Genomic DNA, 17,443 nt, shown 5'->3' with positions numbered 1-17,443 from the left:
CTGAAGTTCAAATCATCATATCTCACTGCGGATGATCTTGTCTTTGGCTGAACTAGAGAGGCAGACTTAAAGCTAACTTAAAATATCCCTACACCACAGCATAATGGAAAGAGAATGTTTATTGTTTCAGCGAAGAATTGGAGATGTAGAGTGGAGAGTTCATTGCTGAAGTGCTCTTTAAGCCAGCAAAGAGCCTAAAAGGGGTCTCGTTTGTCTAATTTGATAAGACGCACCACGCTACGAAATTGGGCATTAGGCCAAAACTAGGCGTTGCAACAACAATGTCAATTGTTTGTAATTGACACGATCTTACATAATGTCTCTTAAACTATCAAATTGGGCCTAAAACAAGCTCTTATGTTGGCATTAATTTCTTTTTTTTCCTATGTTTATCCTATTTTAATATATTCTTCCTTCATAGTATATTATTGGGAACTAGGCAATCTAAACTGTAAAGAAATTCCATTTTGCTGGAATGGGAAATGATAGGAAAATTCCATTTTGCTTGAATGGGAAATGATAGTTTTAGGAGGGTTGTCTTTCAGGGATGGAGGTGAAATTCGGGGGGAAATTAAGGGTCTCGAGAGGAATTTAAGGAATTTCGAAGGGTCGCCTGTTATTTCCTATTTACTTTTTTTTTTAATTTTTATTTTGCAAATGGGCTCCAAGAAAACAACAAACTAAACAATGGGTAAGAAGACAAGAAACAAATGAGAAGGAGCTCTCTGCAATTGCGAAATTGCAAGCTCATCATCATCAACCCCCCTCAGCAAAACTGGCTGTACGAACGGATTCGCCATTCCAATTCGCCCGGAGCCCCCCTCCTCCGCAATCTCGTCGGTGAGCCCAAGCTTTTTCTTCCCCACCCTCACCCATGCGCGTGCGCTCTTACTTCCGCTCGATCATGTCGTGTTGATCCTCGATTTCCTTCTAGTTTCGGGTCTCGAGAGAGCCGCGGATTGTAGCGGTTGAAGTCTTCGGAATTGGTCACGACTCTCGTATTGCGCGAGTACGGAGGTGGAGCGAATGGAAGAGGAACGCTTTTGGTTTTACGGTTTTTTTTGTTCTGTGAATTTGGAGCTTCCACCAGATTAAGCTTCGGAATTTTGTTTGGAATTCCGCGTTTCCAATCTCCGAGCTGCCGTCAGCGTTGTCTCTGAATTTTTTTTTTATAGTTAGTGATGCTTGATGGTGTACTTGTGGCGGTGCCCTTCGGAGATGCATTGAATTTGGAATTGGGTGTTTAGTTGATTTGGACATGTTGGTCAGTTCTACAATTGACTTCCTTGTTGAATTATGGAGTATGAGTTTGAAAAAAAATGTTTCTGTTTGTTTGAATTGCGCACTTGGTAGATTGGAAGGTTAAAGCGGTGTGCAACTTGCCCTGCATACTTATTTTTCTGCTTTTTGGTTGTTACCGGGGAAATATAGTTGACTGGCGATCTTTTTTTTTTTTACATTGTGAAATAGCGTGGGCAATTGGAAGTTGAATTCAGGTGGTGCTTGCTCCCGGGTGCTTGTCCGCTCTTTAATGCGGAAGAATTGATCACTGGTGACTTGAGTTGAGAAGTCTCCAACTTACGGAAAATGTACCGTACTGTAGCCACTGCCACAACTGTTGGTGGATTACCAACTGATAGTGGGGAATATGTTGTGAGTTTGGATCAGGTTCCGCGGTGGAGTGATACAGAATATAGATCGTCCTTGGATTATGAAAATGAAGATCCTTCATTTTCTAACTCATATTTTGCTGATCCTCTGACGTCATATTCTGAAATTACTGGCAATGGGATGATATCGAGGTTTCCGGTAGAACATGAAATTAACTCAAAGATATATCTGTGGAGGGGAAACCCATGGAATCTTGAGGTGGATGCAGTCGTGAATGCTACAAACGAGGTGATTACTCTCTCTGTCTGTTACAACCTTGGCTTGTTATTATGATTGATAGCTTTTCAGTAGTTGCTTTCTTGTTTGCACTACTTCATTTTCGTGTTACATACGGTAATTGCTCCTAAACAGGGAAACTTAAATTTAGGATTGCGTGTCAGAACGCAAAATGCAGCAGTATGATTCCTTTTGACTTCTTATTTAGGGCACGACATCTCCTCTGACTGAGTTTGTGAAATTTCGCCGATGGCTGCAATGAAACTTGCAATTTCTGATTAGGCAGTGCTAAAGTTTACAATTGATGCTGGTGTTGTTTTCTCTGCTTTGGTTTCTGGTGCATCTCTTGAGCTCTTTGGTTCTGGTTTTGGGCCAGATTGGGCGAGTGTTGTTGTTGTATGGCTTTGAGTTTTGTATTGGGGAGTTGGGCTGACTTTGGGCTTGTGTAGGACCTAAAAGTAACTTATTTACCTTGAAAACAAAAAAAGGTTCATGATTGATTCCAGTTCAGGGCTCTGTGTGTGAGGGAGTTGAGTTTCAAAAGTATGTCCCATTGGCTAACTATGCGGTCGAAGTGTTCTTTTGTTTTGTGGATTATTACTCCCAACATTTGTACCCTTTGATGCAAGATCTTTATTGATAGACATGTTTGAGCTTCATGTGAAAGCTTCTCGGAGTAATAGTTCGTTCATCCCTTTGTCATATTTGTTTTCCTTTCAGTCACTATATGCCTACTATTGGATGTACATGCAGGGCAAGTTGGCGTCATATTTAAACATGCATTTTAGCGAAATATTGCATTTTCTGGAACAAACTGAGTTCAGTGGCTGGACCTTGTATTCATTTGAACAAGTGACAAAGACTGTTGCTCTTTTCTCTGGGAAAAAGGAGTGACATGTTTTTCTCATGATTGTTAGAGTATGGATGAAGCACACAGTAGTCTTGGTTTACATGCTGCTGCTGGGCCTGGTCTCGCTGAAGAATGTGCAACACTGGTGAGTGAAATTTTTTCGGTTCTGTAGGGCTGCTGTTGAATGGAATCTGTGATCTTACAGGCATTGCCAACTATATTTGGTTGTCAAGCTGAGTTGATATGGACAGAACTTAGGGAAACATGAGAGTTGTGGGCATCAAGATCACCTTTCATCTTGATTAGGCTGATTACTTGCAAAGCGAGAACTTTGCCATTCTTTTCATGGAATGAAGGTTTCCCTAGAAGTCTGAAATTGCATGGTGGATTTGACTTTTTATTTGCATCCTTGGGCACAGGGGGGATGTCGGACTGGAATGGCAAAAGTTACAAATGCATACGATCTTCCTGCAAGGTTGGTATATTCTTCTGTATTAGGCTAGCCACGGCCATTCACAGATATTTGTGAAATTCCTCACACTTCAGCAGTGTGCTATGATTTGAGTGGCTAACTAATGTAATTGTCAATTGTAGGAGAGTGATTCATACTGTTGGTCCCAAATATGCTGTGAAATATCATACTGCTGCTGAGAATGCATTAAGTCATTGTTACCGCTCTTGCCTTGAACTTCTTATTGATAATGGGCTTCAAAGGTTGTGCCACATTAGAAGCTGTATTATTTCCTCGACCGTAGTTCTGTTTTTACTTGAAAACTTGAAGTGTTAGCCTCACGTTTCTACTCATATAATGTACAGCATTGCCATGGGTTGCATATACACAGACTCAAAGAATTATCCACGTGAGCCAGCAGCACATGTGGCTATAAGTGAGAATCTCTACAGTATTTTACAATTTTATATCCTGTTCTTGTATAAATTTCTTTTCAATTGCAAAGAATTTCTTTCTCCATAGTTTCTGTTGGAATTGTTTCATTTAATGTTCTAAATGTGATTTAGCATGATCAGTTATTAAAATACATTTTTTCAGTAGATTGATATCTACTTCAGATAAGATAAAGAGTAACTACTATATCAAAAAGAGATTCTTTGTAGTTGAAGGATCTCCTTGTTTAATTTGCTAATCTAAATCTGGCAATAGCTGGAACTCATTCCAAAAGAGTTGTTTGTAGGCTTTGCTAAATGTAAAGGTAGTGATAGGACATTGAAGACTTACATATATGTAAACAGAAAAGAATACCATTTTATTAGCAAAGAGAACAAAAGGCAAAAAGAATGCTATTGAGAATTGAACAGAAGTTGTATTACTTTCTAGTTCCTTATTTCTTTTTGTCTTTCGTTTCCTCCATGGCCATCGTATTTGCTGATGCTGGCTCTTCATCTTCCCTGCTTGTCGGTTTTCTCTTCTTCTTCTATCCATGCCCTCTGCATAATTTTCTCTGTCTGGCAGTAAAAGTTAGTGGATTATGTTCCCCGCTAGAAGTCTGAAAGCTAATCCTGCAATTCTATCTTTGCTGATTTCACTTCATATGCATAAAGCTGAAGTAACATGCCAACTAAACGCAAACACACAGAAGTTCTATATTAGGGAAGAAAGCTTTTCTTGAGCTAATTTTGTGTGCTAGTGTCCCTGGTGGCTCTGGGATCCGCAAATCTGATCCGGCTTCCACCATAAACAAGGCTATCATAACATATTCCTTGACATGCCTATTAGCTTCCGTAGGTTGTTGATTTAGCTTTTGCACTAGATCAAGCCAACACTTATTTAGCCTTATGTTGGTGCGCATTCTGTATTAGGGTTATTTTTTCCTCTTAAATTCGTGGTTCTGCTTTCTGTTTATTCCTGTAGGGACTGTTCGTCGTTTTCTTGAGAAGCAAAAGGACAAAATTAAAGCTGTTGTTTTTTGCACCACGACTGCAGTTGACACAGAGATCTATAAAAGGTGTGTAGATTGTTGTAATTTAGTTGAGTAGTAGCTTATGAGGCCTTTGCATGAATTTTCGGTTTCCTGTCCTATCTTTGTTATTCGTTTAGTCCTGTGCTTCTGTTTCTTGTGTAGTTCTCATATCTACTACTAATGCAGACTGCTTCCACTTTACTTTCCCCGAGATAAACACGAGGAGGAGGTAGCCATTTCCAAGCTTCCTGCAGATGTTGGGGATGAAAATGGTGAGACAATTATTGATGAACGTAAAATCCGAATCAAACCTTTGCCAAAGAAGGCTATACCCAGACCTCCACAAGCCCCTGAGGATCCTCCTGTCAGTGATGTTGGCTTGGTTAGAAGGTTGGTTTACCTGATATATGATGGCAACGTTGTTTTTAGTCGGTTATGACTTGTCTACATACAGCTTTCTTGGAATCCATATTATACGGTATGACTTTGTTTTCATGTTATGCCATCTGAAGAGGCAATTCTATTTATGATCCTGAATAAAAAGTAGCTTTGAGAGTCAAGACCATCTATTGTCTAAAGAAGGCCGAACTTTTTAATTTGCTTCCCTGTGATTCTCTCTCACAGGAGCTTTTGCATATATGTTTCTGCTCTTAATGAGGATTCTCTATGATTTTAATTCACAGCAAATTAAGTTGAAAAGCATTCCTCTAATGCTTTCTTACTCTTTCATGTATAAGGCACTTTACTTGGTGTTCTTGCTTATGAATAAAGTACTTTTGATTGTAAAGTTTGCTCTTTTTTCCCTTTTGACTTTGTGCTTCATTTGTTTGTATCAACTGAATTTATTAAATTGCTTATGACTTGCAGGAATTCTTCATACTTGGACTCATACTTGGATCCTGCTTTCATGTCATTAATTAAAGATCCAGATCAGCGGCGAAAGGAGCAATGGGAAAAAACTGCCCAAGCACAGAGTAGCTGGAATTGTGCTAGATTGCTAGGATTTGGTGATCTCGGAGGACCTCCTTTATCTGTTGCTGAAGAATACTCGCTTCATTCTAGATACCTCTCTAAAGCCACTTCTATTAATCTATCTGAAATCGCGGAGATGAAGATTGTGTATGCATCTATCCTCCTCCTTTTTTCTATGCTTATAGTTTACCTTTATTAGTGGAAAGAAAGCATAGATTAGTTTAGTTGGTGGGTTGTACCTAAACATCTTGGCTATGCAGTTTTTCTTAAGGGTGTGGCTATGCCATCTTCAATTTTCTTTTTGTTTTTCTCTCCGTAGTTCCCTTGTTGAGATTGAAGGTTATCCATAATTCACACACATGCACATGCCACCCGAACTACATTTCTCGTGATTAAATATTGGATTTTCTGTTTGCAGTTACCGAGGGGGGGTGGATAGTGAGGGTCGCCCTGTAATGGTAGTTGTGGGAGCACATTTTCTGCTGCGCTGTCTTGATCTAGAAAGATTTATCCTCTATGTTGTAAAGGTAACAGGCGCCAGTTTCCACAGTTTCACAACTGTTACTTGTTCTTTTGACATGACTGACACCTGGCAATTAGATGTGCCCATACTTATTTTTGTTATGAATAAGCTGTTCAATCTGCTTGTTTGGAAAATCGGTTGCTCATGTGCCTCTTAGATCATTGGAAAAAGAAAATCAAAATAGACCTGTATAACTTGCATAAAGCAGTTTCTGTATTAGTTAATTATTTATGTATTCAGCATGTAATATCTAGTAAGAGTTTTGATCGCCACCTGTCTATTAGGGCTGACTGAAAGTATTCCTATCAGGGTACATCTATTTCTGGCACTTGTGTCCAGATTATGCAAAGTAAAGGGGCATGTTTATATAATACAACATGCTGATTAATGTTAAATTATCAGTCTGTTTACTGGTGGAGTGCATTGACCATTTCTTTTGCCCTGATTGATGCGAGGCTAGTCACCTTTCTGTTGTCGGGGATGAATAATTTATTCAAGCTTTGAATTAGACCTTACAGGATATGGAACTAACTCAAGTTTCGTGGTCATGGTTTTTCAGGAATTCGAGCCAGTAATAAAGAAACCTTACACTATTGTATACTTCCATTCTGCGGCATCTTTGCAGCTGTACGTACCTTATTTTGCTACAGATGTAAATCATGACGTATTGTTTGCTTCCACTGACTCGCAGCTTAATTATGAGCTTAGCAAGTGCTGAATTGTGATCAGCATGGCCTAGAAGTGCGATCGAGTCAAGTCATTGACACAAGTCAACACTTGGCTTTGCTGGAGCTTCATCATCATGATTATTTCAACTCTATTAACTGCTCAACTGACTTCAGATCCACCCAGGAGTGATGAGACTTAATAAAGAGGAAAATTACTGTGCAAAAAAATGCAGAATGGAAAAGTATTACATGAATTTATTGAGTCGAGATTATTAGAAGTGAATAATTGAAATCTAAAATATGTTTTAGAAATCAATGATCCAATTATTTAGTGATCCACTTTGTGGTAACCATAGTGAATTCAGCGCGAGTTATAATTAGACTCAGTAACTTTCAGTCAAGCTTGAGTAACTACTAAGCGAAGTATCTAAAGCAGCTTAGCTCAATATCACTCCTAGAAAGAGATTATAGAAAGAAAAATGGAGCAACAAAACTCTATTGAAAGCCACAATCATGACGCGATATTTTGGTGATGGATGCCAATGAGGGATAAGACCTTGGATAGAATCTTTTAAATGTCGTGTTGATACAACTTTTCTATAAGATTTTGACTATAGGTTGCCTATCAGTATTTTAAAAGTGTCAAAGCTATTTTAGATAATGTTGCAACATCTGTTGAATAATAAGTCCCTCTGCGAAAGCTTCATCGTGATTAAATAAAGAGGCTCAGAGGCTCTACCATAAAGAGGATGTAATGAAAGCCACACACAGAGTTTTCATCCTCTTTGAAGTCGTCTGTTTGAGTTCTCTTTATCCTTTCACTGTTGGCACTGTCATCTTGAGAGTCATTATTGTGGCTTTACACATAGTGGGAAATCCTCTGTGGGGATGAATTTTGGTTAGTATATTAAATAGGTAATATGAGATGAGACGAAGAATACATTAAATTGATGCAAAGGAAGTAAAATGATGGCTTGGATGTGAAGTGAGTTGATACATTTCTGAGAATCACATTTGTATGCAAGTGGAATGGAAGTGTTTGTAGGTTTTCAATTTGGTGCGTGCGCTACTTTGTTTACTGCATATGCAATTTTTCACAGTCAACCTGAACTGGGATGGATGAGGCGGTTGCAACAGATACTCGGTCGTAAGCACCAGCGTAATTTGCATGTATGCGGTACTTTATTATGTGATTTTGCGGGGAATGTGCGCAGAAATGTATTAGTATGTACATTGACCTTCACTGCCTTTTTGCAGGCAATCTATGTTCTTCACCCAACTTTTCACCTGAAGGCCACAATTTTTGCCTTGCAGTTGTTTGTAGACAATGTGGTATGTCTGAATTCTTCCTGTATATGTCATCCGGACCTGAAATTTTTTGGAAGCTATCTATTGTTTGTCGAAGCATTGATAATTTAAAATTTAGGTGTGGAAGAAAGTGGTTTACGTTGATAGACTCCTGCAATTATTCAGATATGTCCCTCGTGAGCAGTTGACAATACCCGATTTTGTGTTCCAGTTAAGTTCTCGGTTCCATCTTTTTACATATTTCGGTACCCTTGCAAATATATCAACTTACTTACGGCTTGCACCTAATTGCATATATTTACTCTTGGCATGCACATAGTTGCTTCGTCTTTTAATGTATTACTGGATCGGAACTGGAATTGTTTGGCACATCATCGAAACAATAACAACAAAAGCGATGGTTCTTCTGTTGGGCAGGGTTGCACTTTATTGATCAGCTGACTTTCATTAACCCAAAGGACTGCAGGAAGCTTTTAAACTAGTTATGGCATTCTGTGGCTATTAGTGGCTCTGGTGGAGATCCCATGTATGGATCTTGTCGACCCAGAGGAAATACGAAGTAAAAGTTTTTCCTTGTTTATTTGTGCAGGCACGATTTAGAAGTGAACGGTGGTAAGGGTCTAATTGTGGATCCCAGAACCAAATACGTGTATCAGCGGCCATAGTAATACCAACTACAGTTTGATTGGGCGACAAGCATCAGCACAATTCTCTCTCTCTCTCTCTCTCTAAAGCTGGCTTGATGTGTCTTCGGCTAACAGTTGGGTACAAAATCATAAGCTGTTGTTTATTCTTTCTTCCCCTCTTTCTCTGTAAGTGTTTTAGATTGACGATTTGTTTGACTTAAGATAGAATAAAGTTTATTTGTTTCTTGCTGTATCCTGGATGAATGAGGTATGATGGGATTTGAAAATAATTCTTCTTTCTGGCGCTCCGGACCTGACTGGATAGAATACTTTTTTCTGCCTGCCTTCCACAAAGTAGCAGTTACTTCCAACTTCAATACTCACACCCCCCCAACCTCTCCAGGAGATGATTTTTACTCAATTGCTCTTGAGATTAGGATACCGCCAGTTCTCGAAAATTGTGCTTTAAATTGTCTAAAATCCGTTAAAAAGAATGGAAGAGAAAGGGGGCTTGTGCATTAATTTTCTCAGTACCGAGTTTTGAGAGGTCAGCAATATTGAATTGCTGGTCAAATACTTGAATTCGAGGTTGAATGACATAACTTTTTCTTAGTCAGTTTGGCCTTTATCACACGTGGCGTGCGATGTTTTGTTAATTAACTGACATGTGGTTGCTGAGTTTGATCTAAGAAATAAAAATCTGATTTTTCTCCTCTTCTTTCTTCCTGAATCTGGCCGTCGTCCATGGCCATGAGATGCCGCGTGAAGGTATCTTTTTTGGCCGACTCTTGAGATCTGGCCGTCCATGGCTGCTGAGCCCATAACCGCCACCATGACTTCAGATTTGATCTGTGGCAATGAAGTTAAGGGAAGGAACGTCGACCACAGAGACCATGGAGAGGGTTGGACGCCTTGGACGCGGCGCCGACAACTTTGCTGGTGGTCATAGTGGAGGGAGGCGTGGAGGTTGGGCTTAAAGTGGCTGTAGATGGAGGAGGAAGTGTAGATGGAAGAGGAAGGTGAGGTGGACGGAGATTTTTTTTATCTTGTTCATTAAAATCCGTATCAGTATACCCTTATATGCTGATAGAAAAAAATCCGTAACAGGTTCAGAATGGAAGAATGCACGGTCGCGTCAGCTATTAACGTGGCGCTCGCGAACTAATGAATATTTTGCTGTCCGCTGGTACTTCATCCGGAAAATTCACCTATTGAAGAAACATAAATTTTCTATGCAAAATCTGCGAGCCACTGTAGACCATTCGGAGAATGTACCTACCACTCACAGAGCAAACTTGGACAATTCATGTGTCGTGCAGATGAACACTGTCCTTTCATGTCACACGCAGAACGAGACAATACTTCATGTTGTGCGCTACTGTCCCGTGACCAGAATAATAACTCGGGTTCGGGTCGGCTGGAGCCTTCATATGCAGTCACTTGGTAGGGAGAGAATTCCTGGCAAAGCTTATTGAACTTCCGAAACAGCTTCCCCCGGCATCGTATATTGGAGATTGTGGGAATTTCGTGATAAGTCCATTGATCCGGACGCAAGGCTGGACATTTCAGGGCATCATAAAACAACTGGCAGGCACCTAGGCGGAGCTCCCTAATGGAAGGAATACCATCTTGGCCTTACCTAAAAGACCCAACGTATCGTTAGTGCTAGAGTCCCTCCAACAGGAGACACCATATCAAGATTAATGAGCATACTGCTTTCATCCTCACACAATGGTGCTTCAGCTCTAATTGTCAGACATCATCCTGAGACTTTGTTGGGCGCCACAGCAGCAGCAGGAGGTCGAACTGTAGTCTCTCCGCTGCAAGCAGAAGAAAATGATTTGCCTCTCACCATCCAGAATGTTCAGCATGAAGGCCAGAGTTCTGTGTGAGAGTAATTCGAGCACTCAATTCATGCTATTAACTCCGTAAAAAACACCCCATCTTGGCTGATTATTAGAGATCTTTCTAGAAGCCATCCTCGTTGGGCAGCAACCTGGCCTCGGAGAACTAATCCTAATCCCATGGGATATAGACTAGAAAAATGGGCTCTGTGAATAGCTCTTTCTTCAATGGTGGAGCAGAGACTCCAACCCTTGATGTGTTGATTTCCTCATTCATCTTCCTCCAGGAATAAATTAATCGCTTGGTTCTCCACTGACGCTCTCTGCTGAGAAGGAGAGAGAGAGAGAGAGCGCTAAGAGAAAGACAGGAGAGGATTTCCATGTCAAGGTGACATACGAAGGAAATAGATGTTATAGACACTAGGGAATATCATTCTCCAACTAACATTGTTCCAGAGCCAAGTTTTGTAGATTTCTTTCCCATATATTGCATATTTCCTCAATTTGCAGGTTAGACATGTCTCCTGCTCCAAATTTATATGTTCTGTTACCAAGTTCAATCAAGCTGTATCCGGGTACTTTCTTTAAACCTGTGCTTTCCATTGTCAACCTTAGTTTTCGAGATTGACCCCAATTCCCTTCTTCCGCATGTATATTAGATAACAATGTGTAGTACCCCGTGTCGTCCGTATCAACATCTAAAAGATCCCTTTGAATAATTTGGAAAATGTCCATTCTCCGATGAATACGACAACCACTGATGAAGGCACCCCAGATGCTAGAATCTGCAGGGAAAGGCATGGAAGAGATGACTGAATATGCTTCATCGAGATTCCCAGAACGACTGAGAAGATCGATTAGACAAGCAAAATGTTCCAACTTGGGAGCAACTCCATGGGAATTCATTAACCTGAAATAGAGCTTCCCGTGCTCCACAGATCCTGCGTGACTGCAAGCTGATAGGACATTCATAAAGGTGATATCATTTGGTTGTATTCCCATTTGCACCATTTGATTGAAAAGAGAGATGGCTATATCGACCTGACCATGGGTTCCATAACCAGCTATCATGGCACTCCACGAAACCACAGTTTTCTCAGGCATGCTATCAAAAACTGCTTGGGCGGATTTGAGGTCTCCAGATTTGGCATACATATCCGTTAAAGCTGTATCAATGTACAGATCTTTTCTTACACCATTGATAATGAGCTTGTGGTGAACCCATTTACCCTTTTCTAGGTATCCTAAATGTGAACAAGCTTGAATTACACTAAGGAAGCTGACTTCATCCATTATGAAGCAGTTCAAGTACATTTCATCAAAAAGATGGATGGCTTCTAGAGAATAACCGTTCTGACAAAATCCACAAATCATTGTATTCCAAGTAACAATATCTCTCTTATGGATCTCAAGAAACACTCCGTATGCAGAATCCAAATAGCCACATTTTGAGTACATATCAATAAGTGCATTTTGTACAAATTCATTGTGAATATGGGATTTCATTACAACACCATGAATTTGACATCCAAGCTGCGAACAACCCATGCTTCCACAAGACCACAGTGATGTTGTTAAGCTGAATGAGTCTGGTACTACTCCCTGTCCTCGCATCTGTAAAAACGTTGATAAAGCCTCTTCTAAAAACCCTTTTCGTGCATAAACAGTTATGAGCATATTCCATGAGACAGCATCTCTCTCTTCAATTGTCATAAAAGTCTTCTCGCTATCAGGTACTCTTCCACAGTCAGCATAGAACTCTATCAATGGTGGCCCTAGAAAATCATATCCCGGATCCATAGCATTTTTAATGACAAAACAATGAACTGACTGCCCCTCTCTCAGCCACCCCAACCTTGCACAAGAACATAAAATAGCCATCATGGTAACATTATTAGCTTTACTCTGGGATTCCTGCATTTCTGAAAAAACATCAAGTGCTTCACGAAAGCACCCTCTCTGATTATAGCTCGAAATCATTGCAGTCCATGAGGCAGCAGACCGGCAAGTGGCGGTATTGAAGAGAACCTCTGCACTAGACAGATCACCACATTTACTGTACATAGCGACAAGACTGTTATTCAATGTTGCATCATCACATTCGATATTTCTTGTCAAGACTTGACCATGGGTCAACCTTGCCAAACACAAAGAACCCAATTGGGCACAAACCTCAGCGACACCAATCATTGTGACGGAGTCGGGCTCAAAACCTTGTAAAAGCATCCAACGAAACACATCCAGCCCTCCACTTGGATCCCCATTATCAACGTAACTGGAGATCATCGAACTCCAAGAAACCACATCTGTACCTGACATATCATCGAACACCTTCCTGGCATTATGCAGCGAGCCCATTTCTCCGTACACACAGAGCAATGAAGATTGAATCACATGGTCCCCATCCAACCCACACTTAATGATCGTCCCGTGGACAGTTTCGCCCGCGCTGAGATTGCCTGAGCAAGAGCAGGCTCGTAACACAGATGGGTATATGAACCTAGTGATCTCCTTCCGTTGGCAGACCATTTCACGGTAAAGCGAAACGGCTTGCTCAAAAGCGCGACCCCACACGCAGCACTTGATAAGCACGCCCCACATGAAGGAATCAGCATCGTGAAAATGGTCAAAGACAAGCCGCGAGGATCCGAGAGAGCCCATTTCGGCGTAGGACTGGATGAGCTTGGTGGAAGCGAGCGGGTCTCGGTGGAGGCCCGCGACCAGGAGATGGGCATGGAGCTGAGTCAGTGTCCGCAAGCGCGCGCATGCCCTGAACAAGGGCATGTAAAGCGTCATCAATTCACGAATTTTCGAGCATCAAAGAACGGTCTTCGTCGCCCGAGGAACGGCCATAGGTATCGTCAGAGCTTGTTTTCGCTTCACACGATCGTCCACCAATGGAAACGAACTTGAGGTCCAAGAGGAGGACCGAGCGGCCCAGAGAGAGAAAACAGAGTGGTGTTAAGGGAAGCGAACAAGCTCGAACGAGATTACAACCTTTAGCGGGAACTGCTTCGAGAAAGTTTTTGGTCGAATAATACTGTAGACTCGTCCAATAATGTAGACATTCTTTCCTAGTAAATCTCACATCTCCTCACCTATCAATGGTTTGTGTCAGAAGTAAATTTTGTCCAACCTTTTATCTAATTCAAAGGTTTTTGTTTTTTTTTATCGGGTCGGATCTCAAGGTTAAAAAATTTGAAAATGAACTTGAAAATGGGTACACTTTTTTACTTGACTATCGACTGATTATTTGTAACTTCAACTCTATCCTTCTTTCCAACTGCAGAAATTTAAAACTATTTACCTATATTAACGCAATTAATTAGGGAGATGAAAGATTTTCAATTCAACAACACCTATTCGAATTTCTCCAAAATGTAAACCGTTCTTAATCAGAATCGCCTGCACAATCTAAAAAGTCTGAGAGTTATCGGTTCATGAGATCTTCAGGACGGCCCTAGGAAATTTGAAACTACTGGAACAAATAAAATGAGCAAGTAGAAAAGAAAATCTTTCCTCTAATACACTTTCTTGTTACTTATTCCAATTAAAGTGACACGGATGTCCGAAATATACTTTGTCCAGTGGGCCCATCAATGTCTATAACACAGAAGCAGGTCCTTCCAATATTGAACAATCTTTTTATGCACATGCAGTATACATGTCGATCAAACCTCCACCTCCATCTCCAGACTCCTGAGCTGACATTTGACCCAAACGACTCCCAAGTCCAGAAAGAATCAACCAGCTCTTTATGATTTTTCTGATGCTTGCCTGCGGATATGAGATGAATAACCAGCCTTGAATCAATTTTCATGCTCGCAGTGATCTTTCATCTAATCAAACCAGAGAAGCGCAGTCTATTAAAATATATTCATTGGAATCATCTCCTTAACGCGGATTTTTGCTCAGTCATTGATCATCTGACCATTCACCATACCACATGTATCTTGAGGTTTAGACTGATAAGACTGTCCGGAATCTGGACCCCAGAATCGCTCAATAGATGCTCCAAATCTTTCATTACCCTCTCATCTTTTAACCTCTATCAACCAGTTGTAAGAAGAGTGCTATGCTCATGTTGTCATGGTTACTGTACAGTTGCAACGCTGGCAGCAGAGAATTTATCCCTAGCATCCATCTCCACCATGCTACAACCAGGTGATTTCTTCAACCCCTTCTCTTCCATCAACTCCGTAAAGTAATTAACTCGACTCCATCTTCCATCCGAAGCAGACAGATTGGACATGAGCACGTAATAACAAGCTTCCTCAGGATGCAACTCTAGCATTCTTTTTATGGCCACCTCACCGAGATCATACCTTGAATAAAGTCCACAACCGTGAAGAAAGGCTCCAAACAAGCTAATGTCTGGTTGCATTGGCATTCTCTCTATAAACTCCAATGCTTCCTCAAGCCTGCCAGCTCGAGATAGAAGATCAATCATGCAAGCATAATGCTTCATTGAAGGCACAAAATTGTAGTCTTGGCACATCGAGTTGAAATATCTCCATCCTTCACCAACCAAGCCTGTGTGCCGGCACGCTGATAATATACTAGTAAAGATTACTTCAGTAGGCCTTATTTCTTCCTTCAACATGTCACTGAAAAGAGTGAGAGACCCGCTACCATCCCCATGGATCCCATAACCACCAATCATTGCACTCCAAGTTACGGTGTTCTTAAAATCCATCCCATCAAAAACTCTACGGGCGGATTCCACATCCCCACATTTGGCATAGAAGTTCAAAATTGCAGTTCCAACATGGACATTGGATGATAATAAGCCCTGTTTAATGGAGTATGCATGAAGCGAGGAACCGACAGCGAGGGCGGCTAGGAAAGCGGAGGCAGAGAGGACAGCCACCAATGTGACAGCATCAGGAGAGAAAGAATCTGATCTCATTTGTTGAAACAATTCCAAGGCCTTACCTGCCGACCCATTCTGCACAAATCCAGAAATCAATGAGTTCCAGGCAATTACATCTTTTTCAGAAATTGAATTAAATATGCAACAAGCATCCTCCATCCTTCGGCTCTTTGCATACATGTCGAGAAGCGCATTCTTCACAGCACTCTCCTCTAACCCAAGTTTAATTCCTTGACCGTGAACGGACATGCCCATATTCAAATTGCCCAACTGAGCACAAGCAGAAAGAACACTTGCAGCAGTAACAGAATTTGGCGTGAGGCTTGCCCATTTCTCATTCGTAAATAACTTCACTGCCATATAAGAATGGCCACTCTGAGTGTACCCAACAATCATTGCTGTCCATGAGACAAGATCAGTGGATGAAAGATCGTCAAATACAGTTTTAGCATCTAAAATTTCACCACACTTAGCATACATATCCAGAAGAGCGGTCACCAAGAATGAATTCAACTCGATACCATTCTTGATCAGATAACCATGAAGCCACCTCCCCTGATGCAAAGCGCCCAACTTGGAACATGCTGTGACCAGGCTGCCCAGAGTGAATTGATTGCCTCCCTCCCACCCTTCTCTCATCCGATTGAACAATGCCAACGCTTCTTCCGCACAACCATTTTGCACGTATCCAACAATCATCGAAGTCCAGGAAACAACGTTCCTGTCAAGAATTTCATCAAATGCCTGGCGGGAGCATTTGATGTCGCCGCACTTTGCATACATATCCACGAGACCAGTGCACACGAAGCCATCGGGACGACCCGCCTTGAAAACATGCCCGTGCACTTTCCTCCCTCCATCTATATCTCGCAACTGGCTACAGGCCTTCAGCACGATCGAAAACACGACATTATCATTCTCCTTAACTGAACTCCTCATCTGACCATAGACCCGAACAACTTCCAGAGGGCAGTCGTTCAAGAAGTACCATCTCAGCATGACTTTCCAAGAATACAAATCCGGGTCCGGAATTCGATCAAACACCAATCGTGCGAGCCCGACATTCCCAAAAGCACCGTACAAACTGACCAGCTTGGTGTCGAATAGAAGATGGCAGGTCAAGCCGTGAACGATCAGCAAGCCGTGGACTTTCTTGAGAGAACGGATGTCGTAGCAAATTCCCAGAAGAGAAAAGCAGGGGTCAGAAGAGAGAGAGTGGACTGCCGACATGATATTGTTCTGATCCAATCGAGAACGTCCGTCGGGTTGTATCGAGTGCCGACGAATCCACCGAGAGTGATGCATATTGCTGAAAAGATTGCCTCTTTGCAGGAGTGACGCGTAAATGGATCGCATTTGCGTCTTTTTCCTTCTCTCATTTCACTGCGTCCGCGTCGCGTCTTGCTTCCAGATTCGACGCTATTACTTCCCGCCATTTTTCTGCATCTTCTCTCTCTTTTGCAGTCGGAGACGAGACAGGCTCGAGCCCGAGGCATGGTCGTCGATTGTGGGTCGTGGGTCAAATTTGGATGGACCGCAGCCGACATAAAGCCGGCCCATTTGATTGCCAACGTCCAAGGTAATTGTCCTGAAGGGAAAATTTCGAAAATCATTTTAACTTTTCATCTCCTTGTCAATTTCATGACTCGGATTCATTTTTTCTTCACCCCTAACATTGCCAAGCCATGTTAGGGGTGACATGATCGATCCGAGCCGTCCAAATACAAAATGGACGGCCCGGATAGATCCACATCACTTTTTTAAAAATTTTAAAATTTCCCGCCAAAAAAATCCCCCCTTTCAAAAAGTGATGTGAATGAATCCGGGCCATTCATTTTGAAATAGACGGCCCGGATCCCTCAATGTCACCCCTACCTTTATGGTAGGGGATCCAGATATCCTTGCATTTGCCACTCCGTTTTACGTTGTCTACAAGATTGGGTGCTATTAATGACTTTGGATTTTGCCATTTCCAT

At 41.5% G+C, this 17,443-nt stretch overlaps 3 protein-coding genes across 8 annotated transcripts; 1 reads left to right on the top strand and 2 right to left on the bottom strand.

Moving 5' to 3' along the window:
- Positions 1 to 681: 681 nt before the first annotated feature.
- Positions 682 to 9,003, top strand: LOC115756809 (protein GDAP2 homolog). 6 transcript variants are annotated; one of them, XM_030696761.2, is made up of 15 exons: positions 682 to 840; positions 1,471 to 1,899; positions 2,805 to 2,882; positions 3,157 to 3,212; positions 3,332 to 3,451; positions 3,554 to 3,624; positions 4,605 to 4,698; positions 4,840 to 5,043; positions 5,521 to 5,772; positions 6,044 to 6,152; positions 6,708 to 6,775; positions 7,917 to 7,986; positions 8,074 to 8,148; positions 8,252 to 8,334; positions 8,714 to 9,003. In XM_030696761.2, exons 2-15 carry the CDS (start codon positions 1,588 to 1,590, stop codon positions 8,787 to 8,789), a joined length of 1,668 nt encoding a protein of 555 aa, XP_030552621.1. In that variant the 5' UTR covers positions 682 to 840; positions 1,471 to 1,587; the 3' UTR covers positions 8,790 to 9,003. The 6 variants fall into 6 exon arrangements, 5 of the variants coding, with proteins under 5 accessions (XP_030552621.1, XP_030552599.1, XP_048135999.1 ...); XM_030696739.2 differs by having other exon boundaries at positions 8,243 to 8,334; XM_048280041.1 differs by having other exon boundaries at positions 685 to 840; positions 1,669 to 1,899; positions 8,243 to 8,334.
- A 559-nt stretch (positions 9,004 to 9,562) lies between these two features.
- On the bottom strand, positions 9,563 to 13,664 carry LOC115756268 (putative pentatricopeptide repeat-containing protein At1g69350, mitochondrial). The gene has a single exon (XM_030695974.2). The coding sequence runs from the start codon at positions 13,388 to 13,390 to the stop codon at positions 11,036 to 11,038; it is 2,355 nt and encodes a 784-aa protein (XP_030551834.1). The 5' UTR covers positions 13,391 to 13,664; the 3' UTR covers positions 9,563 to 11,035.
- An 841-nt stretch (positions 13,665 to 14,505) lies between these two features.
- Positions 14,506 to 17,089, bottom strand: LOC115756802 (pentatricopeptide repeat-containing protein At2g03380, mitochondrial). The gene has a single exon (XM_030696724.2). It carries the CDS (start codon positions 16,821 to 16,823, stop codon positions 14,688 to 14,690), a length of 2,136 nt encoding a protein of 711 aa, XP_030552584.1. The 5' UTR covers positions 16,824 to 17,089; the 3' UTR covers positions 14,506 to 14,687.
- Between the last annotated feature and the right edge of the window lie 354 nt (positions 17,090 to 17,443).

Source organism: Rhodamnia argentea, chromosome 6, assembly GCF_020921035.1.
Source record: "Rhodamnia argentea isolate NSW1041297 chromosome 6, ASM2092103v1, whole genome shotgun sequence".
In the NCBI taxonomy this organism is placed as follows: domain Eukaryota; kingdom Viridiplantae; phylum Streptophyta; class Magnoliopsida; order Myrtales; family Myrtaceae; genus Rhodamnia; species Rhodamnia argentea.
This window is presented reverse-complemented; position numbering and strand designations above follow the sequence as displayed.

Bases quoted from the DNA above. Each gene is read 5' to 3' on its own strand.
- LOC115756268 (XM_030695974.2), bottom strand. From the start codon at position 13,390: ATGACGCTTTACATGCCCTTGTTCAGGGCATGCGCGCGCTTGCGGACA.
- LOC115756809 (XM_030696739.2), top strand. From the start codon at position 1,588: ATGTACCGTACTGTAGCCACTGCCACAACTGTTGGTGGATTACCAACT. The intron at 1,900-2,804 runs GTGATTACTCTC...CATGATTGTTAG, and splicing joins TCGTGAATGCTACAAACGAG to AGTATGGATGAAGCACACAG. The intron at 3,213-3,331 runs GTTGGTATATTC...TGTCAATTGTAG, and splicing joins GCATACGATCTTCCTGCAAG to GAGAGTGATTCATACTGTTG.
- LOC115756802 (XM_030696724.2), bottom strand. From the start codon at position 16,823: ATGCGATCCATTTACGCGTCACTCCTGCAAAGAGGCAATCTTTTCAGC.